Below are 22,191 nucleotides of genomic sequence, written 5' to 3'. Positions count from 1 at the left end.
GAGTCCCATTAGTCACATAAATAAAGATATTCTTTAAATCTAGAATATCTTTTATGATATACAAATGATTTATATTATATAAAGGATTTTGAAAAATATTGCAATAAATTTGAGTATTTTGCTATTAAATATAGATTTGTAAATACTAAAAATGACAATAATAGATACAATCAAACAAGATTCAATTATGACTATGAATATGATAATTAATTTCTAACATATTGAAATCGGTAATTTTCTTTTACAATATTTTATATTGTGGTGATCACAAGGTTTTTAAGTGTACAAATGTTAAAAAAATGTTAAGGATACACTGTGTTCACATTTATTATAATCTAAACATTTTTTTTATAAAGCATAAATTGCTAAAAGCAATAATCTATTTTTAAATACATTAGTATGTTTTAATTATTTTTTGGGACAATATATTTAAATCAAATTGCTAATCACAATTTTGATATAATAAATTTTATGCTAAAAATAAATCATATGGAGCATAAAGCTCTTACTTAGAATGCTATAATGCATAATACAAATAACTTTCCACTGATGACACTATACATTCATAAGAAAAGACAAATTAAAGAAATATAAAATTAGCTGCTCGTTCGGCAGATTTGTTTTAATAGATCTAATACACATATATTTTTCTTAATTGGCTGGCAAAGTTTTCATGCATAGTTCTATGTACAATGCAACAGCCTATGTTTACTGTGCATTTCTAAATTTAGAGATTGTAAAATTCTTGTTTTAATGGAGTTAACTCTGAGCTATATTCTCTAAATTTAGATTATTTGCACAAACCTTGTTTTCTTAATTCACAAATATTATAAATTTCTACCTAAAGAATTTTAATTTTTGTCAAACTATCAATTTTCTTTTCTAGTATTTATAAGATCAATTAAACCTCTATGTTCAAATATGATCGCTAAAATTTTTATGCAATATTTGCTAAGCGATCAATTCTAGACTACGAATATGTGTCCATTACACATTGAATATAAAGTCTTTACCGAAATTTAATGTAGTGTTCTATATAAAATATGTCTCCGCACTCTCACATTTATCTTTTGTAAATATAGAAAATTATACCATTACTTTTTCCCGACAATTTTAACAAAAATTTCACTAAATACAATCTCAATGGGAGTTATTTTTTGTAATAATCAATCTTCTATAGGGTTAAAATATATAGTCAGGTCCAGCCATATCTATTGCCCATCTGAACTTATCCCTTTGAGTTTTATTATAAATCTTTTCAATAGGGACATTATGTTTCTTACACCTGAATAATATAAAAAAATTAAATATTTTATATTTATGAATATAACGTATATTTAATATATTTAATATGCAATAAAAAAATCAAATTTAATTACCACGCAACAGTAATTCTAGGATCAAGATAATTTAATTTGGAAGTGCCTAGTGCAATTTCCTTATTTTCCTCCTTATCTGTTGCTTGGACTTCCAATTTCGTCAACTGCTCTTTTAATCTATCAAGAGCTTTTTTCTTTTTTTCATATGTACTGTAATGACAAATACAAAATAGAACATTTATTAATATTAATATATAATAATATTTTTAATAAAATTATCAATTATACATACACTTTTTCTTTAACAGATCCATGTTTTGCATCACGTTTGGCATCCTTTACAGCAAGTTCTGCATCATTAATAGCTTGTTTTTTGGCTTCTATTTTTGCTTTAAGATTTTCCATAGATTTTGCATGTGTTTTAGGTACTGAACGTTGATGATTACATAATATTGCCACAGCTCGATTTGCCCTATTATATGATAAGATCTTTTCCGCTTCTGTATCATCAGGATTTGTTAATTTATCTAATTGTTGTTGTAATGTCCACGAAGCGTTATATGTTCTGAATACTTTAGCAGTGAGACCTTCCATTAATTCGTTCAAATGTTTATTCATAACAGTTGTATTAAGACGATCAAATAAATCATCACTTGGCGATTTATTTTCCATAAAAAGTTGTAAATTTTTAAATACTCTTTTTTCTACTGGCACTTCATTGTAATACCTTATAGAATCCTTACCTATAAATATAGTACATGCTTATATTATATTATATATTATATAATATATAAATTTCATTTTTCTTTAATTTTATATGTAAATGAATATGTTTTATCTTTATTTTCTCTATGTATTATTATAATTAGATATATTATTATAATTTAAATAATAAAAGAAAATATATAATTTCATTGCAACATACCTAAGAAATCAAATACAACTACATATTCCTTTCCATCTTTTTGCTCATGTAATGTAATATGTTCTACTCGTAAAGAGCAACAACCTACAGTATCTGCTTGGTCTTCATCTTTTTCATTACCAGCTCTAAGAGCTAATTTATCTATAAAATACAATGCAACAGCTCTTTGCCTTATACGCATTTCTTTACTTTTCCAATCTTCCCTATATTCAGCACGAATTTTATCTATCAATTGTGCTAATTTTCTAGCGATTTCATATTTTTGCCAATCTTTTTCTCCTTTAAGTTTACTTGATGGATTCAGCATAACATATTTTACTTGTCCTTGAATATTTTCTGTCCAAGATGCAAGCCAAGTAACATTAGGATCATGCCGAATTTCCTTCCATTTATGACCTGGTGGTGGCTTTGGTATATTAGAGTCTTTGGAACAATTAATAAGAATATCTTCAGGCATAACTCTTTTTTTTAATTTGCCCATTTTAGGATGTTCACCACGGCCCCTGAATAAACCAGGAGGTTCAATTTTGAAATTTCCTATTTTTTCTTTATGTCCATCAATGATACAATAACCATATTCTTTTTGAATTTCTTCATTTTTTTCTTTTATTTTTTGTTTTTCTTCTTTTGTCATTGCTTTTCTTTCTTCACTTTTTTGAATAAAATAAGCATGTATTTCTTTAAAATTGCACTTACTTAAATCAACTATTTTTGTCCTTTCTGATTCAGTCATAACTTCTCTCCAATCATGGAAGAAATTACTATTAAATGCAGGTTTTGTAGTATAATCATGATCTAACATACGTGCATAAAATGTTGCAACCTCTTCTGCATCTTGACTTAATTTCATTTCTTTTCCATTATAATAAAAGTTTACATCAGGTGGAAGTGGTTCATATGGAGGTGCAAATACTGGTCCTTTATGTTCTAAAAATGTCCATTTTGTTCCATCATTTTTTTTTTCTTCTTCCCACCTGTAATTTTTTATATATTTCTATTTATTTTTTTTATTACTTATATTAATTTTAATGATTAATGAAGAATTTTCTAAGAAATACCTAACCTTACAAAAGATAAATATTTAAGAAATTTTTTTGAATGCATATATCTACAAATCGAATATAAATTTATTGAAAATATTATTTTGAGATTTCTAATACCCATGATTATATTTAATTTTAAATATATATGTATGTTTATATATCATATTTTTTTTTAATTTAAAATGCATGAAAAATTAAAAAATGTATTTTTGGAATAAGGTTATACAACATAACCTCTTTTTAGAGATGATGAAATTCGCGGGAATTTTAAATCATTTTATAATTAATTGAGATTTTACCATTTCCAAACTTCTTGTTCTTCTTCTTGTTTCTTTTTTCTGGGACTCGAATTTTCTCCCTTTGACGTTCTTGCACCTTTCTTCTTTGGTTTCTGTATGTTATTTATTGAAATCAATTAATTCTGCAATATTATTATATTATTAAAATATGAAATACATTACTTGTTCAATTTCGTCTTCATCTTCATCATCTTCATATTTTCGTTTTTTTTTCTTTGTTTTTGTATCGCTCTTTTTAGACTTTTTACGTGCTGAAAGTGGAACATCTTCTTCTTCCTCTGAATCTAGACTTCTTTTAATACTTGTAGGAGCCATTGACCTTGCACTCTATATAATTTTTATATTATAACAAGTTTTTAGATAAGTTTAAAAGTTTTATATAAATTTAATTTACCAATGGCACATCTTCATCTGATTCTTCTTCAGTTTTAATTGTCGTATTATGAAGATCTGAAAGTCTTGTGTCATTTCCATCAGTTGAATCCATACTACCTTCTTCTTCATTAACAGGCTCTTCTTCATCTTCTTCTTCCTTAATATATAATGGTTGTTCTCCACCACTGTCATCATCATCCTCTGGTTCAATTTGTGATACGGATTCCTAAAATATAATTTATTTCAAATTTATTTTATTTTTAAAATATTCATAATTTCAAAAAAATATAAATAAAAATATATAAGTATATACTTCTTTCACTTCATGTTTTATGGTTTGACCAATATCATAATGAAATTCTTCATTTCCTATGTGATTAGATTTGATATCCATTATTTCTTCTTTTACCTTAATTTCTTCTTTTTCTTTATCTTTTTTATCTTTATCTTCTCTATGTTTTGCTATAAATTAGACAAAAAAAATAATATAAAAAATTTTAAGTTTTAGTTTAAAGTTATATATTTTATATTCCAACTTACATTTTTCTTTGTCATGACGATGTCGATCTTTTTCTTTATCATGACGATGTTTGTCTTTATTTGATAAATTATGTTTGTCTTTATCTTTTTCAGAAGAACGATGCTTTTCTTTGTCATTTGTATGAGATGTGGAATGTCTTTCCTTGTCCTTTTCTAATTTTCTTTCTTTTTCTTTATCTTTAGAAATATTTTTTTCTTTATCTTTATCTTTATCTTTATCTCGAGAACTTGAACTTAAACTATGTTTATATTTATCCTTGCTTTTATCTTTATCTTTCTCTTTACTTTCTTTATCCTTTGAACTACTGTGATGCCTATATATATTATATTATATATGTTACATTATGTTATAAATTATATTTATGTTATAATTATAAATTAAATGTAAAATTATTAAATTACTACTACTTATTAGTGTTAAATTATACCTGTCTTTATCCTTGGAACTAGAACTAGAGCTAGATTTGTGATGATGTTCTTTATCTTTACTTTTATCCTTTTCTTTATCTTTGCTTGAAGAACTGCTACTTTTATGTTCTTTATCCTTGCTTGATGAGCTACTTTTTCTATCCTTATCTTTATCCTTGTTACTATTGCTAGTATCATGTTTATCTTTTTCTTTAATAGAACTAGAACTATGTTTATGTCTGTCTTTTTCTTTATCCCTATGTTCACTTTTATGATTTCTATCTTTTTCTTTGCTTCTGTCTTTATGATCTGATTTATGAGATCGTTCTTTGTCTCTATCTCTATGTTCGGACTTGTGTTCCCTCTTTTTATCAAATCCATTTGACATACCATTTATATGAGTATCTAAAAACATTATATAGATATGTATATCATACATATTATTTATATAATTATTTATAAAATATAATATATATATAAATAATTTAATATAAAAAAATTTTATTAAAAAATAATTTTATGTATTAGCAATTATATAAACAAAATAATTATTGTATAATTAATAAACACAAAAAAGACCTAATTTATAGTTTTTAATTAAATTTATTAGAATTATATTTTATAACATTTATTTTTTAATGTATAAATAAAGCCAATAGAATTTAAAATATATTCTTTTTATTTTATAATTATATTTTAAAAAAATCAAATTTAGAAAACTCCCATAAATTTTACTTTAAAAAATTTTAATTAAAAATTCCTACAATATATATAGAATAAATGCAAATTCAAAAAAGAAATTAAATTTGAATTGCAGGAAGTCATAAGTAGTTCAGACGCTTCGTCAGAGTCGAAACACGTGTCAGACCGGTCGGGTCGTTAGCAGCCTCAACTCTTTGGTCGTCGCGTCGAACTTAACATTTGCTGCTGTAAAATTTCGATTTAGCTATGTCAGAGTGCGTACATTAAACTGTACGAATAAATTGCTTACCACTATGATTTCCAGTCACATTGCTATTCTCTTTGATCTTTTTTTCCTAAAACAATTAAATTCATATCAAAATATGAGCTTAATAAGAATGTAACATGATATATAACCATCTACTCTTCTGTCGGACTTAACGTCTGGCGAAGCGAGCCAGGTAGGACTTAGTCGCAGACGCCATTTTGGGACTTAGAAAAATTTTGCATCCGCGGCTATGTCGTACGTACAAGAGAAAAGCGATGATATAAGATAAAATATTAAAAAACTATACACGTAGGTAAATACAATAAAACAAACAATTACTAAATAGTCACTTACTGAGTCGGAATTCGACTGCGTTGCTGCTTGTTCAAGCTCCATTTCTCATACAAACGCGACTGATAGACTCTGGCAACGCGAGGGTTAACAGAAGCGAGAGAAGTAAAGAGGACTGGGGGCACACACACCACTCAGTCGTATTCGACTATACACTTCGCATGAGACTGCAACCGAGCCTACGCTTAGATCGTATAAGAGACCCAGTCTAAGTATCAAAAATATCTAAGTGCGCATGCGCTTCTTTGCTCCGCCTCTTCGATCTCCAATATAACCCTTCGCCCCTCAGTTTATATCTGTCTATTCAATCATATTCTGTTTCAATGATGTTCGTTATAAACGCTTACGATTTTACAAATAAAATTTATAAAAATATTCGTTAATGCATGGATAGTGTTTCCTTTTCGATGAAAGTCGCTTTAATTTTGAAAAGAAATATTTAATTTTTGTTCACCTAGTTATCACAAACTTCAATTATAAGTAAACGTCTGTGAATCGTTGAAAATAAAATCGAATATCGACGAGATTCGTTATATGTGCAAAGGACACGTATTAAGATATTATTAATTTATTTAAATAATATAATAAATCAGTAATTGAATTATTAAATATTAATAATTTAAAAAATATACAAGATTATTTAACTTCTGAAATAATAATAATACTAAAAATAAATATTTGTGTTTCTATCATTTTTGATATTTATTTATCATTTATTCAAGTAAAATATCATTAAACAATTCAATAGTAAAAAACTACATATATATTACAATTAAAATAGTATAATTTTTTTCAAAGATTAATAGATTATATTATATATTAAAATTTTATAAATTTATTTTTAGTATCTAGATTAAGATAAAAAAAATTATACAATTTTTTTAAATCATAATACAATTGATATTCCATTTTATATAAAAAGACAAAATAATTCAATAAAGTATATTGTACACATTTAATTCTTTAATACATTGTTGAATTATTAAAAGAGATCATATTAAATATCAATGAATAACTATTTACTATACTGATTATTGTATTCCTATTTCTATTGATATAACAGACTAGTTCATATAATATAAAATTAATGAATAATTTTATGCCAGGAAAATGATATTTTATACTTCTTAATCTTTACTGATTTTGCTTTACTATTGTTCTTTATTGTCTACATAGTTTTCATTTTTTGAAAAACAAATACAGCATATAATGCTAAAACAAAATAAATTAATATTATTATAAATATAATAAAATATTAATAAATATGTTTAATTATTGAATCATATAAAATAATTTTTTACTAACAAGTAACTTCCCATTCTGATTGAGATAAAGTACCAATTGATGAACTTTTCATATTATATTCTTTAATATGTTGATAATCTTCAGGTTTACCAACAAGAGATACATCATTTCGAGGTGGATAAGTTTCTAAAGCTTGTATTTTAGTAAGTAATGCTCTACCTTCATTTTTCATACGTTCATAAAAACTATCAAATCTATAATATAAAATTTTCTCTTTGTATATAATTAAACACAATAGATATAAAATAGATATAAAATAAATATTTTACCTTTCAAATAGTACTAAATTTAAACCAAATTTTAAAGCTAATTTACGAAATACAGGTAAGTAAACAAGAAATTCTGGACAATTTACAACACCTTCTAACTGAAAATGATATTTAGCACCAAAAAGTGGTGGTTTTTTTTTATCACAAAAAAATTTTACATTATAAATATCATTTCCAAAGCTGTCACCATCACATTTCTGCCACCTAGAACTAATAAAAAAAAAACTTTTAAATATATTTTATATAAATTTAATTAAAAACATTTCTATCATATTAAAATAAACATACACTAAATCATATGCATCTGGAATAGTTCCAATAAAATGACCTCCTGGTTTTAAACATTCACTTGCATTTTTAATCATACATTCTGCTTGTTCTAATGATTCAAAGCAATAATGAAATGCAAATTGACAACTAACCAAATCAAGTGATATACTAGGATCTTTGAATTTTTTTCTTAAGTGATCCTGAAAATTTTCTTTATAATTAATTTTCATTGACAAAATATAAAATGAATTCATTAATAAAATATGGATATATAATTTCAAAATATTAATTTTTATTTTATTAACTTTTTAATTATTTTTTTAGAAAGTTTAATAAAATAGATAAAAGAAATACCTTTGTACAGTCAGCTGTTATAAACTCAGCAGTGAATATAGGAGAACATCTTTTTTCTTCAGAATTTCGTTTTAGCATTTCTTTGTATCGATCTTGACAATGTTGCATAGTTACTTCAGCTAAATCAGTACAAATTAAATGTGTTGCGTTCATTTTTCTCCATTTAAATAAATCTCCTCCTTTACCACAACACATATCTAATACTTTTAAATTACGTCCATGAGTTTTATTAATATATTCAACTGTAAATAATTTTTCAAATCAAAAATTGTTATACAAAAATTATTTATAAATTAAAAACTTACATATAAGCATGCTTTTTATCCAATTATTAAAATTCCTCATATATAAAATTCTGCTTTTATCTCTAAGAGCAGCACATTTATTTTCTACTGAATTATAATGTTCTACAACTAATAATGTATTATCACTGTGTATTTTTTTGCTTGATGATTCTTTTACTTTTTCACTATTATTGATATGTAAATCTGATGAAGTATTATTAATCTATAATATATAAATTTAAAAAATGATTTAAATAATAAGTAAAATGATTTAGAAATTTGCAAATATATACAATATAATATAATAATAAAAATATATATAATATAATAATAAAATATAATAATTACATTTACATTTTTTTCAATATATTTTTCACTTTTAGATGATTTTGGATCTGGAGAATGCTTTCGAATTTGAGAGCGTTTAGTTTCTAAATAACTTGTATTATCTGCTTCACTTTCTCTTTTTCGTTTTTTAGAAAATTCTTTAGATTTAGAAGAGTTTGATTTAAGTATTTCTTCTTCAAGGTTTTTTTCTGAAAATAACTTATCTTGTTTTTCTTTGGTCTCATTCATTTCTTCAGGACAAGATAGAGACATATTTTTGTAAAAGTAATCTTGTTTTACTATTAAATTCTATTATATTGTAATTAGATGTTTTATTTTTTTAATAAATATTATATTACACACACTTGTAATAATAAAAAATCATTATAATCAAATATATTCAAGTAAAAACAAATTGTTCGTAAAATATGCACATTTAATATGAATAGTACTTATTTTTCAACGTCTTACATATTTCCAACATAATGAACCAATATTATCAATGCTGACAACATTATTTTACAAAAATACCCTGTAAATTATAAAGGTTAACTGAATATTTTCTTATTAATATAATATTTAATAGTATGAAATATAGAATTTATTAATAATAAATATATACATAATATGCATGAACTTTTTTATTTTAAATTATTCAAAATTAAATAATATTTTTATTAATTTATTTATTTTTAATTAAACATGAAATAAAATGAACAGAATAAAAGTTTTGCTGAATTAATTTCTTAAAAAATAATATTTATTTAATTATTTTTATTATTTTTATTTTATATTTGAGTTTACTTTTTAAGATATAATAAATATATTTTCCATGTAATAGTACTTTTCTTTCTTTTTAAATATCATTATATAGATAAAAAATAGAAATTTATGTTATTCACGTTATTATAAATATAAATTTATTTAAATTATTATAAAATTTTATTGATAACTTTATTTATTACAGTGCTGCCAAGTATTTGATTTTATACATGTATGCTTTATTCTTACCATAGCTTCCAAGATAGTGAACTTTTGTTGAATTCAAACAATTATATATCTGCACTACTTCAAGAAATGTAGCAAACACTTTGTCATTGTAAGAATATTTTGTATTATACAAGAAATTTACACATTGTCATTGTAGCCATATTTTCTAAGGTTGGTTGGTAGTTACTGAAATTTCTTTAGATTGTAGTTCTATACTATATTCTCTTATCTATTATCTGATCTAGATTTATTATATATGTAACATTCTTATCTAGCATCTTATCTAAAATTCAATAAGAAAGCAAGATTAATAATAGTATTTTATATTCACTGTCAGTACAAATAATAGTTCCTTATTTTTTTTTAGACATTTAAATAGTTATTCATGTACAATTTATATAAATTGCTGAGCTTCTTATTTAATGTACTCTTATATTAGAGTAAATTTGCATGAATTATAAAATCATGGATACATTTTCTACACAAAGGTATGAAACAAAGATTCAAAGTTTTGATACATGCATGATTGATGCTGCAAATCAACAGAGAGAAATATCTGAAACAGTCAATGGACAGGCATCTTCTCAAACAGTTGAAGTTGAGAATCAAGAAAATCATGAAACTTCAAGTTTACATCAGCCACAACATGAATCTGAACAACAACATCAACAAGATCAACCTAATCAAATCTCACAGTTACAATCTAATACTCAACAAAGTATGACTCTTACTCCAATTCGATTACCTGCCATACTTGATGGAGAATTCTTTACTGTAATTAGAGTAGAAGACAGTAATGTAACAGTTCGATGTTTACAATGTCAAAAACATTTAAATGGAAATTTAAAATCTACTGGAAATTTTTTAAGTCATATCAAAGTAAGATTTATTTATTTTTAGAATATTTGAATTTTGAAATAATTGTTTTATGTTCATTAATCTAAGTGTTCTACAGAGAGTACATCCTTTTATGGTTGATAAAATAAAATGTAAATCTAATCAAAGAAAACCTGCAATGATATATATTGATTTATCAGCAGATAAATGCCCAGAAATAGTAAGAACTAAAAGAAGATATAGAAAATGTTACAAAACAGTAAGTATATCAATTTTATATAACAAAAAGAATTAAAATTTTAAAAAATTTTAATTAAAATAGTGATTCAAAAAGATAAACTTTCTAAAAATTTAAGAACTTAAATTTATTTAGGATGAGTGGCAACCAGGAAATGAAGAAGCATATGATCAGTCTAGTGAATGGTCTGAAAGTCCAATAATTCGTAGACGTAAATTAGAAGAAGCTGAATGTTCTGATCTCTTAAAAATATCACATAATAATTCATTTGTAATGGAAGATGAGTTTGATGCAATTGGAAGAAATGTTGCAGCAAAACTTAGAAATATGAGATTAGATCAAAGAATTATAGCTGAAAAATTATTAAATGATATTTTATTTGAAGCACAATTAGGAAATCTTCATAGAGATTCTAATATACATGTATGAGAAAAATATTTTATAGATTAAGGATCGGGTGTAAGTAGACAATGTGAATATATATGAATGAATGTATAAGGGATCATATATTTTTTATCAAATTACATTTATTAATATTTGTTCATTGATATTATCTTATTATACTTTATATAATAATTAATAATTTTCTGCTAAGGCTAAGCAGTTAGATACAAAATAATGTGATCTATTTTATATATTTTTTAGTTTACGTCACGAATATCGTGAAAATAAATATCGATTCTATATAAAATGATAAGTATTTAAATTTAATATATAAAATCTTAAAGATGAAAATACATAATATACATATTTTAATACTAATAAGTATTCATATTATTGCAGTATTGTTCCGAAATAAGTAAGTCGCTCGGGATCAAGTATACAATATTGTTCCGAAATAAGCAAATTATTTGGGACCAGTCAATTGTTTATGATCAAATATATTATTAATATTCTTCTTCAAGTTTGCTTTTATTCTCAAAGGAATCTTGAGATAATGGTAAATTATAAAGATTTGATCGAATAATAAATATTTAAAAATTATTATTTAAAAAAAAACAGAACATGATATATTTTCTCACTCTAGCGATTCCGAATATAAATTCGTATGAATAAAATATGCTTCAATTTACTAATTTAGTATCATTCTTTTATTCTTATTCTTTAATGATTATTTTAATATTTTATATAATATATAATATATATAATATATATTATATATATTATAATATATATAATATATTATATATTATAATATATATAATATATATTATATATATGTACTTAAAGAACAATTGAAAATATTGAAAATACAAATTTCGTGATGATGCGAAAATTTGATACTGTATATCTCTTTTTGTTTTAAAATTTCTTTTAAAATATCAAATCTTTGAATAGAATCAATCTTGTATTAATTGAGTTTTTTCTTTCTTTATGTCTTTAACACATTAATTTATTTAAAAATCATATTAATGGAAAATAAAAGATAAAATATTTTTAATATAATTATATTTTTAAAATAATATTTTAGAACATATTAACAATATTTAACAAGAATATTCTTAAAAATATTTTTGATATATATAATATATTAAATGAACAATTAGTTGATTAAATAAATTTATTTATATATATTTCGGAATATATATATATTCATAAAAAAATTGCCAGAGTAAGAAAGCATTATACATATTCTATTCTTTTATTATATAATACTATTCATTCAATTGTAAAAATTTATGCGAATGATTTCAAATACATATGTGAAAATAGCAATTTATTTATTTTGAGCTAAAAGACTGTTGCTTATTTTTGGAACAATAATGTATTTCTGTATATAAATACATAGTGTAAATAACATATAAAATTCATAGATAAAAGAATATGCTGCCATATCTAGTAACTATTTATAAAAGTTTTTTAAATAGATTTTTCTATGAATGTTTCATATAAATATAGATATCTAATTTATAAAGTATGATAAATATATTTTTGATGTATTATCTAATTATTAATTCCTTAATTTCTTGTTTTACATTTAAAAATTGTAATTATATAAATTTTAATTGTGTCAATTATTTCATTGTTTTGTTCATTAAGAGATTTTTAATAAATCTATTTCATATATAATAATTTGTATAAATAAGAAACAAAATCATGTTCATATAATATATAAAAATTAAAGCATTTGTAAAATCACATTTTAATGAATATTTTACCATGAAAAAGTTTTATGCATTTGTCAGCTTGTATATATCCTATGTTTCTTTGGTTTAAATAAAACACAATAAATTATAGTTGATAAAATACATAATGTCATACTTCCAAATATTACATAAAATACATAAGTATACCAAAATCCGTCCCAATCTGAATAGAAATACCAAGATAATGTTAAAAACATATTTTGCATTAATACAAAAATGTAATATGGTAATATCCATTTATCTGCATATTTAAATTTAATTCTGTATTCAATTAAACTAATTATATACACTAATCCTAACCACAGATTAAGAAAAAAAGTAATAATGTCATAATATTTTGTATAATAAAAAAGATATATTAACATAATACCATAATGTAAACTAAGCACAATGGATAAATAAAGTGGAAAAAATTCATAGAATACAGCAATAGTAAGTATCCGTGCTAGAATAAAAAAAAACCACCATAAAAAACTTAAAAATTTTCCTATAGGATCATCTTCTTCTAAACCTTTTGTTGAATATTTTCGTTGAGGAACTTTTAAATTTTGTATGGTATTATTGTTTTTTTTTGTTGCTGCAATAGATACTTTCTTAAATGATTTTTCAGAATCTGAGTTTTCTACAACTGTACAAATAGAATCTGGTCTTGGTGGAGCTGGTACATCTGGTATAGGCAAAGGTATAACTGTAGTAATTCCACGTAAAGGAGTTGGAGGTGGTGTAATATATACATTTTTAGGTGGTAAAGGAGGTGTTACAGATACTTGACGATCAAGAGAAATATGGTCACATTGCTCTTTATCTTCATGTTGAACTTGTATAGATTCTTTTTGTTCTAGAGAATTCTCTAAAGTATTATTTTTTTTTACATTTGATAGTTTTAAAGGAGCTCTTTCTTCAAAATCACAAAATTCCTAATTATAAAATTTAAATAAATATTTTAGAAGGATAAATTACTTTAATATATTATAAGCATAATTATATAATATTTTATATTAAAATACCTGAATACAATATTTTTTTAACCACATTGCCCATGGTAATTTTCTACCATTAATACGTTGACTTTCAAATCTTTGAAATGAGGTAGTTTGAATAGCAAGTATTATAATAGACATACTAATAGAAAGCACCTTTACAATTACTATAAAAAGAATTTTTTAATAGTTTTGTATTTATAATTTAGTTAAAATTATATTGTACATTTTATAATAAATCAATATTATACCAGATTGATGACTTTGATGAAATGATGTTTCACGAAAAAGTAAATGTGTTTGAAAAAGAGCTTGAGGAGCTGCTTGAAACCATGCTTGTAAAAAAAAGTATAATTCTATAGCTGCAGGTGTAGCTGCTACATTTAAAGTCTCTGTTCTCTCTTTTCCAGTTAAAATAATAGCTTCAATGCATAATACTATAAGACCTGCATACCTAGAAAAAATTAAAAATTACATTAATAAAAATTATTAGTACTATTATTAATTTGATGATGATTAAATGATAATTTTGAATAAAAAATATTAATACCTATAAAGAGCAAAAAGAACAAAGCCCACCAATTGACAAAATTGAAGGCAAAACCAACAAAAGATACTCTTTGTTAATTTATCATCATTTGACATCCACCAATCTGGTCTTGAAACAGTTAACATAAAATATGCAATTGCAGGTGCATACATGAAAGTAATGGTACAACAAGCCCATATTATATTATTTTCTTTGAAATGTTGAATAGCAACTACTAAATCAGCAGAAAAATGAATTATATATACCACACAAGTAATAACTGTTGGAATTAAAAAGATTAAATAAATCTGTTCAGTTGATTTTAAAGGAATTTGTAAAAATCGTGTAGATTTTTCTTCACAAATTGAATTTAAATTGTTTGCCATTTTTTGAGATTAAATAAATTTTTTTTTATTTATTCATATTTTTTTTCTTTTTATGTATTTCTTAATACTGTTGATTAAATACCTTAAAATAAAATTTATGTAATTAGCTGCAATATAAAGTTTTATAATATGATAATATTATTATGATAATTAATTAAAAAATTAAAAATATTTTAAATTATTTTTTACTTATCTTATAAAAGAAGTTAAAATTTTCAATTAATAATGTACAAATAATAATAAATTTATTTTTAAATGAAAAATTTTAATATTTATAAAATTTATATACATTACCTATGAATGTGATAGTTGAAAATCAATTGCACTTTTATATAAGAGTAACAATATTATTTTTCAAAAATTTAATTAACGAATCATTTACTAAAAAATCAGATAAATTTAAATTATTTGTAAAATTTGTTAAATTATTGTAAAATTTTTTATTTATAATACAAATGTACAAATATCGATAATATTTGTTAAATAAAATAGAACAAATTATTCTAATCAATCTGTTGATAGATTATTATTAAAATTACATGTACCAAATTGTTTCACGCAACTATAAATGCGTATATACTGGAATTATTAGTCAGCGTATAAAATAAAATTGATAATTCGATAAGATTCCATTTCGCTAGTTTTTGATAAAGCGTCTTCAGATATGGACGCGTAGCGAATAGTGTATTACTTCAGAAAGCATAATCATAAAGCGCGAAGAGGGAATGTTGGAAGAAGAGGGGGAATGCCTTACGCAGGAGACATTGATCTTGTGTACGTTTTAAAAATTGTACGACAATAGTGTTTTAAAATTTTATATTTTTATGTGGAATTTAATAAAAAATGATTTAAACAAATAATACAAATAATATTTAATGATAAATTAATGATAATATTTAAAAATAATATAATATATATCATTTATATAAGTATTGTAATTATCATTTTTTATATTTCACATTTTTCATTCTCATTATTATTTTCAATTGGTTCTAAATCAGATAAAAATTCATTATATTGTTCCATAATATCTTCAGTAGTATTTTTACTTTTATCATCATAATCAGGTCCAACTGACCATAATGTTTCTAAATCATATTCTAATCTAGCAGAATGTGAAAAAATATGTAATATAATATTTCCTAAAGATAAAAGAAATATAATTTAATTTAATTATTCTAATAATATAATAAATTATCTGAAACATAATAAAAATATACCTAGATCTAAAGCTATCCAATCTTTTGAATTTTTCCCTTCAATTTTTACCAATATATCTGTTTTATGTTTTTTTAATTTATATACTTTTCGAACAAAAGAAGCAAGTGCTTTCATATGCTTATTTGATCTACCTGTGACTATAACTATGTAATCAGCATATGATAATTCAGAGGCCATTGAAGCAACAAAAATATTTTTAACATTATCTTTTTGTAATAATAATACAAGATCTTCTATTTCAAAAACACCATTTTTTCCACCTGATAAATAATTTCATTAATCTTTCATAAAAAAAGTAATTATTAAATATTAAAAAAATCGTTTATATATAAATTCATTTTCAACTTACGTTCTAAATTTATTCCTTCATAAGGATCATGATGTTCTTCAATTATTAAATCTTCTAAATTAACTTTTTCTTGTTTTTCACTAACATCAAAAATAATTTCTGCATTTTTATCTTCAAAAATTTTATGAGTAGTACTGATTGAGCCGATTAGGTTATGTGAATCACTTTCTATATCTTTATCACTATTAAATTGTTTTTGATTATTATTTGAAAATTTTGTTATTTGTCTTACTTGAGAATACATTATATCATTTACACAAAATTTGGAATATTCATAAAATAATTTTTTTGTTCGTAAAAAATTTGACAATAGAGTCCGCATGTTAGTTTGTATGAATAAAATTAGGTTACTGGACATAGGTTATTTCAACTTCAACTACATGTACGTTATAGCTTTTATATTTAATCATTATTAACTTATTTGAAAAATAAGGTTAAAAAAAAAAGATTTTAATTATTAAAACGGTTATTTTATTAAATTGTACACAAGAAATGTACACAAATGAATTTTTGAATAACAAAAATTATTTGTATTGATACTTCAATTAGTACAATTTTTTCATGCCAATTTGGTTGATGTTACTCTTACAACTGAAACAAAAATTAAAATTTATTTAAAAAAAAATGTTGTCACAAAATAAAATCTGAATATTTACACATAAAACATGGAAATTTTTTTTTAAATAAATTCATGTTTATTAATAATATTTTTAAAATTATATATACTTACGGAGGTTATGTATAAAATTTATTTAGACCTTGCACGCATCTTCCTCCTTTTACGTTTTAACCTACGCATTCTCTTTTTTCGCCACTAAAAATTAAAAATTTTCTAATTATACATATATATTTTAATATTTATTTTATTAATTTTACTTTTTTTTACATTATAAATTAATATTTTTACATATGTTTTGAAAATTTATTAAACAAATATAGTATAATGATAATTTGAAAAAAATATATTTTACGATTTTAAAAATATGTTATCATAAATTTATAGAAAAAATATTGAATTTAATAGAAAATATTAATATCATCTTACCTTTGCTCTCATTTTATAGCTTTAAAATTTCTAGATTAATCTAGAATTTCTTGATTTTCATGGAATGCAGACAACTTCTTTTACGCTTTAATGCCAGAATGGAAGAGGATTATTTGCTTCTTCAGATCAGAGAAACATTATTCTTTAGTTTCTGTATTTGCCTCTAGAGGGCTAAGAAATTTTGTATAGATATTTTATATAAAATAAATTAAAATAAATAATTTTATAAATATATATATTATTATTATTTCAATAACTAATTTAAGTTTACAATTTATATAAATATATATTTTCTATATATATTTTTTAAAAATAATATTTTGTATTTGTAAATATTTGTTTTTACGCGGGAATTTACGTTTTCCGTTTCCTTTATATATATATATATATATATTTATTTTCCCGCGTTTAAAGTATTTTTCTGCAAAAAACTTGGAGGGTGCACTAATTTTATAATATTAGTATTTAAGTATTTGAAACTTTTGAAAGTGGTTTATTAATAAAATAATAAAATATTTAATTCAAAAATTCATTTTATTGAAATTAATAAAATAACATTAATGAATTTAATTCAAATTTTGAGAAAATTGTTTTTCTTTTTATAAAAGGTTAAGAATAATAAGAAAAAAATGTCAAATATTTTACATTAAACGAAAGTGTTAGTGTTATAGAAAAAAAAATTGTGTGAAAATTTTATGTCAGTAATTTCTATAACTAAAAATGACAAGTATACAAACAACAATTTCATTTAATGTACGAAAGAAATGTTCGTTTTATGGAAATAAACATACCGTAATAAAGGAAGATTTTACTAATGCAACCATTAGAGATTCTTCTTATAAATATACCCCAACTGTAAAAAAAGTTATTACTTTAAGTAGTAGTGAATCAGAGACAGATTCAGATTCAGATATAGAAAATATAATAAAGAATAATATAAATCCCCATGATAATACAATCAATATACAAACTCCTCAATGTATAAAAAAATCAAATGAATCTGATGGTATGTAAAAAAAAGAAAATGAATTTTATATAAATATTTTTTAATAATTGTATATTTTATAAAATTAGAAATAATATATTTTTTAACATATTTTTTCAGAAAGTAATGGTTCTACTCCTCCAAAACAAAGAAGAGTGGATAAATCATTTTCATTAACATCTCCACTTACACCTTCTACTCTTTTTGATAAATTAAATTTGATATCTTCTCCTGATAAGGAAGAAAAATTATGTCCTAAAAGATTATTTGGATCAGAAATATATCGTAAAGCTCGTAAAGCTTTACATAGTTCAGTACCTCAAAATTTACCTGGCAGAGAAAATGAATTACAAAAGTTAGAAGAATTTATAGAAAAACATTTGAAAAATGAAACATCAGGTTCTTTGTATGTATCAGGACCACCTGGTACTGGAAAAACAGCATGTCTTTCAAAGCTTATATCAAAAACTGAATTTAAATCAAAATTTAATATAATTTATATTAATTGTACAACTATGAAATCTGCAGCTACAATTTATACAAAAATTAGTCAAGAATTAGGTTTATCTACATCAAAATCTGGAAGAAACAGTAAAGTAGTTATTGAAAAATATTTAATTTCAAACCATAAAATGTTGCTATTAATTTTAGATGAAATAGATCAATTAGAAAGTAAAAAACAATCTGTTTTATATTCTATTTTTGAATGGCCATCAATAAATAATTCAAAATTAATTTTAATTGGTATTGCCAATGCTTTAGACTTAACAGATAGAATATTACCTAGATTACAAACAAGATGTGAATTAAAACCAACATTGATTCATTTTTCACCATATACAAAACAAGAAATATATAATATAATATGTGAAAGATTAAATGAAGCAAAAGCATCTGATTTATTCACTAAAACTGCAATACATATGTTATCTGGGAAAGTTGCTGCTGTTTCTGGTGATATTAGAAGAGCATTAGATATTAGTAGAAGAGTAATAGAGCTTACTGAATCTCATAAATTAGCACAAATTTTACAACCATCTAATGGTATGTATAGAAGTGAAATAAAAATAAAAAAATAAAATGCTATTTTTTATAAAGATTAATTTCTTTTTTATAAAAATTTTTTTTTAGAGATAAATATGACTAAAAAGCAACAGACTACTATAGATCAGCCAGTAGATTTGAAAGATGTTATCACAGTCTTAAATGGTGTTTATGGTGGATCTCAAAATATTGAAAAAGAAGAAAGTACATTTCCTTTACAACAAAAATTATTATTATGTTCCCTCTTGCTTATTTTAAATAAAGGGCGAAATAAAGATATAACAGTGGGAAGAGTAAGTATAATATAATTTAAATAATTTAAATAATTATTTGATCAGAAATTTTAATATTATAATAATTATATTTCAGTTGCATGAAGTATACAAAAAAGTGTGTAAGAAACGGAATATTCATGCTGTTGATGCGTCTGAATTTTATAATTTATGTTCATTGATAGAAACCAGAGGTATCTTAAAATTAATGAGAAAAAAAGAATCTCGTTTGGCAAAAATAAATTTGGAGTGGGATCAAGAAGAATTAGATGCAACATTACAAGATAAAAATATGATGGCAGAAATCATTAATGACATTACTTGTTTATAGATATTATTTAAACAGTTAGGTGTCTTTTTATATTTTTTATAAATCTTAAAAAAATATATTGCATTTACTTAACAAATAGTGAATATTTCAAAATAGATTGTCAAGATTGCAGCATGTAATTTTATATTATATTTTTACGTTATAATTAATATGTTTAAAATAACTTGTATGTTGTACACTTAATGTAAAAATATGATAATTTATATCTTTTTAATTTTCTCATAATGTTGCATCTTTTTAAATTTTTATAATTAAACAATTTACATTTTTGTTTTAAATTTTATTTCATGAACATTTTCTTATATTTTATAATTATTAATTATATTTATTGATATATAATTTAATTGTATAAAGAAAACTACATGTGAAATAAAAGAATATATATAAAAATATAATACGAATATTGTTTTTCCTCAAAACTGCCATCTACTGGTAAATGTCAACATTTACGAAATGCTTTTCATTATTCCGTTTCTTTTAATGGTGTTAGAAGTTTAAGTTTTTGGAATATCATGTCTTCGGTACTTGTACCTGAAATTCCTGCGCCTGGATTTTCTTTTGATCTTTGTCAACGGTAATCTATTATATTACAGTTATAATGTTAATAAAATTTTTAATATTTGCATAAAAGTAAAAAAGTAAAAAGTAATTTTTCATACATATAACCTCATAGATTAATATTGCTGCGTCATTATTTAATGATATTTTTTCTTTTTAATAAATCTTATAAGTTTTCTAAAAACATGAAGTGCTATAGAATTCATTTAAGCATATTTCTTTCAGAAATAATTTTCTGATAAAGAAAGGATTTCAAGCGCCTAAAGCTGTTAAAACAGGAACAACAATTGCTGGAGTTGTTTACAAAGATGGGGTTGTTCTTGGTGGTGATACAAGATCAACAGAAAATACTATAGTAGCTGATAAAAATTGTAGTAAAATCCACTATCTTGCTGAAAATATGTAGTGAGTATATTTTAAAAAAATAATATTTTTAATTATTTTATATATATAAATAATATTAATTATTATAATTTAATATTTAATAGAATAATCTAATAATTATTTTTTAAGTTGTTGTGGTGCTGGAACTGCTGCTGATACTGAAATGACAACTCAAATGATATCCAGTCAATTAGAATTACATCGTTTAAATACTAATCGTATGGTACCAGTTTGTACTGCAAATGCTATGATAAAGCAATTATTATTTCGTTATCAAGGTCATATTGGAGCAGCTTTAATATTAGGAGGTGTTGATTTGGATGGACCACATTTATATTGTATTTATCCTCATGGATCTTCAGATAGACATATGTATACTAGCATGGGTACAGGATCATTAGCTGCAATGGCTGTGTTTGAAAGTAGATGGAAACCTGATATGACAGTAAGAATATTTTATATTTTTATATATTTATATATTTTATATAAGTTTATATTTAATTTTAAAATATTTCTAGGAAGAGGAGGCTAAAGAATTGGTAGCAGATGCTATTCGTGCTGGTGTATTTAATGATTTAGCTTCTGGATCTAATGTAGATTTGTGTGTTATACGTAAAGGTTCTGTTGATTATTTACGACCTTATGATGTTGCTAATGTTAAAGGACAGCGAAATATATCGTATCGATATAAGCGTGGTACTACTGCAGTACTTAATAAAACGGTTCATCCTATAATTATCGAAGGGGAAACCGTTCGTAGAATTGAAGTAGAACCAATGGATACTTCATCTTAAAATGTATATCAAACAATGTTAAATTTACATTTGGATATATATGAATTTTCAATAAAAAAGTCTTAATCAAAATACTTAAATAT

At 23.1% G+C, this 22,191-nt stretch overlaps 7 protein-coding genes across 9 annotated transcripts; 3 read left to right on the top strand and 4 right to left on the bottom strand.

The window, feature by feature from the left end:
• Nucleotides 1–302: 302 nt before the first annotated feature.
• Nucleotides 303–6,353, bottom strand: LOC107995108 (DNA topoisomerase 1). 2 transcript variants are annotated; one of them, XM_017052366.3, is made up of 12 exons: nt 6,213–6,353; nt 5,901–5,946; nt 4,930–5,314; nt 4,502–4,815; nt 4,275–4,423; nt 3,981–4,187; nt 3,749–3,913; nt 3,587–3,678; nt 2,245–3,218; nt 1,612–2,062; nt 1,380–1,529; nt 303–1,285 (listed from the first exon to the last, which is right to left on the bottom strand). In XM_017052366.3, the coding sequence occupies exons 1-12, from the start codon at nt 6,252–6,254 to the stop codon at nt 1,183–1,185; spliced, it is 3,078 nt and encodes a 1,025-aa protein (XP_016907855.1). In that variant the 5' UTR covers nt 6,255–6,353; the 3' UTR covers nt 303–1,182. The 2 variants fall into 2 exon arrangements, with proteins under 2 accessions (XP_016907855.1, XP_061937922.1); XM_062081938.1 differs by lacking the exons at nt 3,587–3,678; nt 3,749–3,913; nt 3,981–4,187; ... (3 more) ...; nt 5,901–5,946; nt 6,213–6,353 and adding an exon at nt 3,308–3,524.
• On the bottom strand, nt 6,209–10,170 carry LOC107995168 (mRNA cap guanine-N7 methyltransferase). Of its 2 annotated transcripts, none has more exons than XM_017052516.3 (8): nt 10,030–10,170; nt 9,040–9,550; nt 8,713–8,914; nt 8,408–8,649; nt 8,072–8,253; nt 7,784–7,993; nt 7,515–7,708; nt 6,209–7,421 (listed from the first exon to the last, which is right to left on the bottom strand). In XM_017052516.3, exons 2-8 carry the CDS (start codon nt 9,289–9,291, stop codon nt 7,378–7,380), a joined length of 1,326 nt encoding a protein of 441 aa, XP_016908005.1. In that variant the 5' UTR covers nt 9,292–9,550; nt 10,030–10,170; the 3' UTR covers nt 6,209–7,377. The 2 variants fall into 2 exon arrangements, with proteins under 2 accessions (XP_016908005.1, XP_016908006.1); XM_017052517.3 differs by having other exon boundaries at nt 9,046–9,550.
• Nucleotides 10,171–10,458: 288 nt separating this feature from the next.
• Nucleotides 10,459–12,155, top strand: LOC107995169 (uncharacterized). Its single transcript, XM_017052519.3, has 3 exons — nt 10,459–10,887; nt 10,964–11,104; nt 11,219–12,155. The coding sequence occupies exons 1-3, from the start codon at nt 10,459–10,461 to the stop codon at nt 11,510–11,512; spliced, it is 864 nt and encodes a 287-aa protein (XP_016908008.1). The 3' UTR covers nt 11,513–12,155.
• LOC107995165 (uncharacterized) lies at nt 11,591–15,861 on the bottom strand. The gene is made up of 5 exons (XM_017052514.3): nt 15,420–15,861; nt 14,761–15,207; nt 14,462–14,664; nt 14,238–14,377; nt 11,591–14,147 (listed from the first exon to the last, which is right to left on the bottom strand). The coding sequence occupies exons 2-5, from the start codon at nt 15,123–15,125 to the stop codon at nt 13,266–13,268; spliced, it is 1,590 nt and encodes a 529-aa protein (XP_016908003.1). The 5' UTR covers nt 15,126–15,207; nt 15,420–15,861; the 3' UTR covers nt 11,591–13,265.
• A 65-nt stretch (nt 15,862–15,926) lies between these two features.
• Nucleotides 15,927–17,906, bottom strand: LOC107995166 (uncharacterized). The gene is made up of 5 exons (XM_062081977.1): nt 17,741–17,906; nt 17,426–17,509; nt 16,696–17,286; nt 16,346–16,606; nt 15,927–16,267 (listed from the first exon to the last, which is right to left on the bottom strand). The coding sequence occupies exons 3-5, from the start codon at nt 17,051–17,053 to the stop codon at nt 16,074–16,076; spliced, it is 813 nt and encodes a 270-aa protein (XP_061937961.1). The 5' UTR covers nt 17,054–17,286; nt 17,426–17,509; nt 17,741–17,906; the 3' UTR covers nt 15,927–16,073.
• Nucleotides 17,907–18,152: 246 nt separating this feature from the next.
• Nucleotides 18,153–20,946, top strand: LOC107995164 (cell division control protein 6 homolog). Its single transcript, XM_017052513.3, has 4 exons — nt 18,153–18,746; nt 18,846–19,769; nt 19,857–20,062; nt 20,139–20,946. The coding sequence occupies exons 1-4, from the start codon at nt 18,461–18,463 to the stop codon at nt 20,370–20,372; spliced, it is 1,650 nt and encodes a 549-aa protein (XP_016908002.1). The 5' UTR covers nt 18,153–18,460; the 3' UTR covers nt 20,373–20,946.
• LOC107995153 (proteasome subunit beta type-7) lies at nt 20,816–22,188 on the top strand. Its single transcript, XM_017052494.3, has 4 exons — nt 20,816–20,946; nt 21,156–21,335; nt 21,444–21,759; nt 21,833–22,188. Exons 1-4 carry the CDS (start codon nt 20,885–20,887, stop codon nt 22,106–22,108), a joined length of 834 nt encoding a protein of 277 aa, XP_016907983.2. The 5' UTR covers nt 20,816–20,884; the 3' UTR covers nt 22,109–22,188.
• The last annotated feature ends 3 nt before the right edge of the window (nt 22,189–22,191 follow it).

Source organism: Apis cerana, linkage group LG11 (assembly GCF_029169275.1).
Source record: "Apis cerana isolate GH-2021 linkage group LG11, AcerK_1.0, whole genome shotgun sequence".
NCBI lineage: Eukaryota > Metazoa > Arthropoda > Insecta > Hymenoptera > Apidae > Apis > Apis cerana.
Note: the sequence above shows the minus strand (reverse complement) of the source record. Positions and strands in the feature narration are given on the sequence as shown.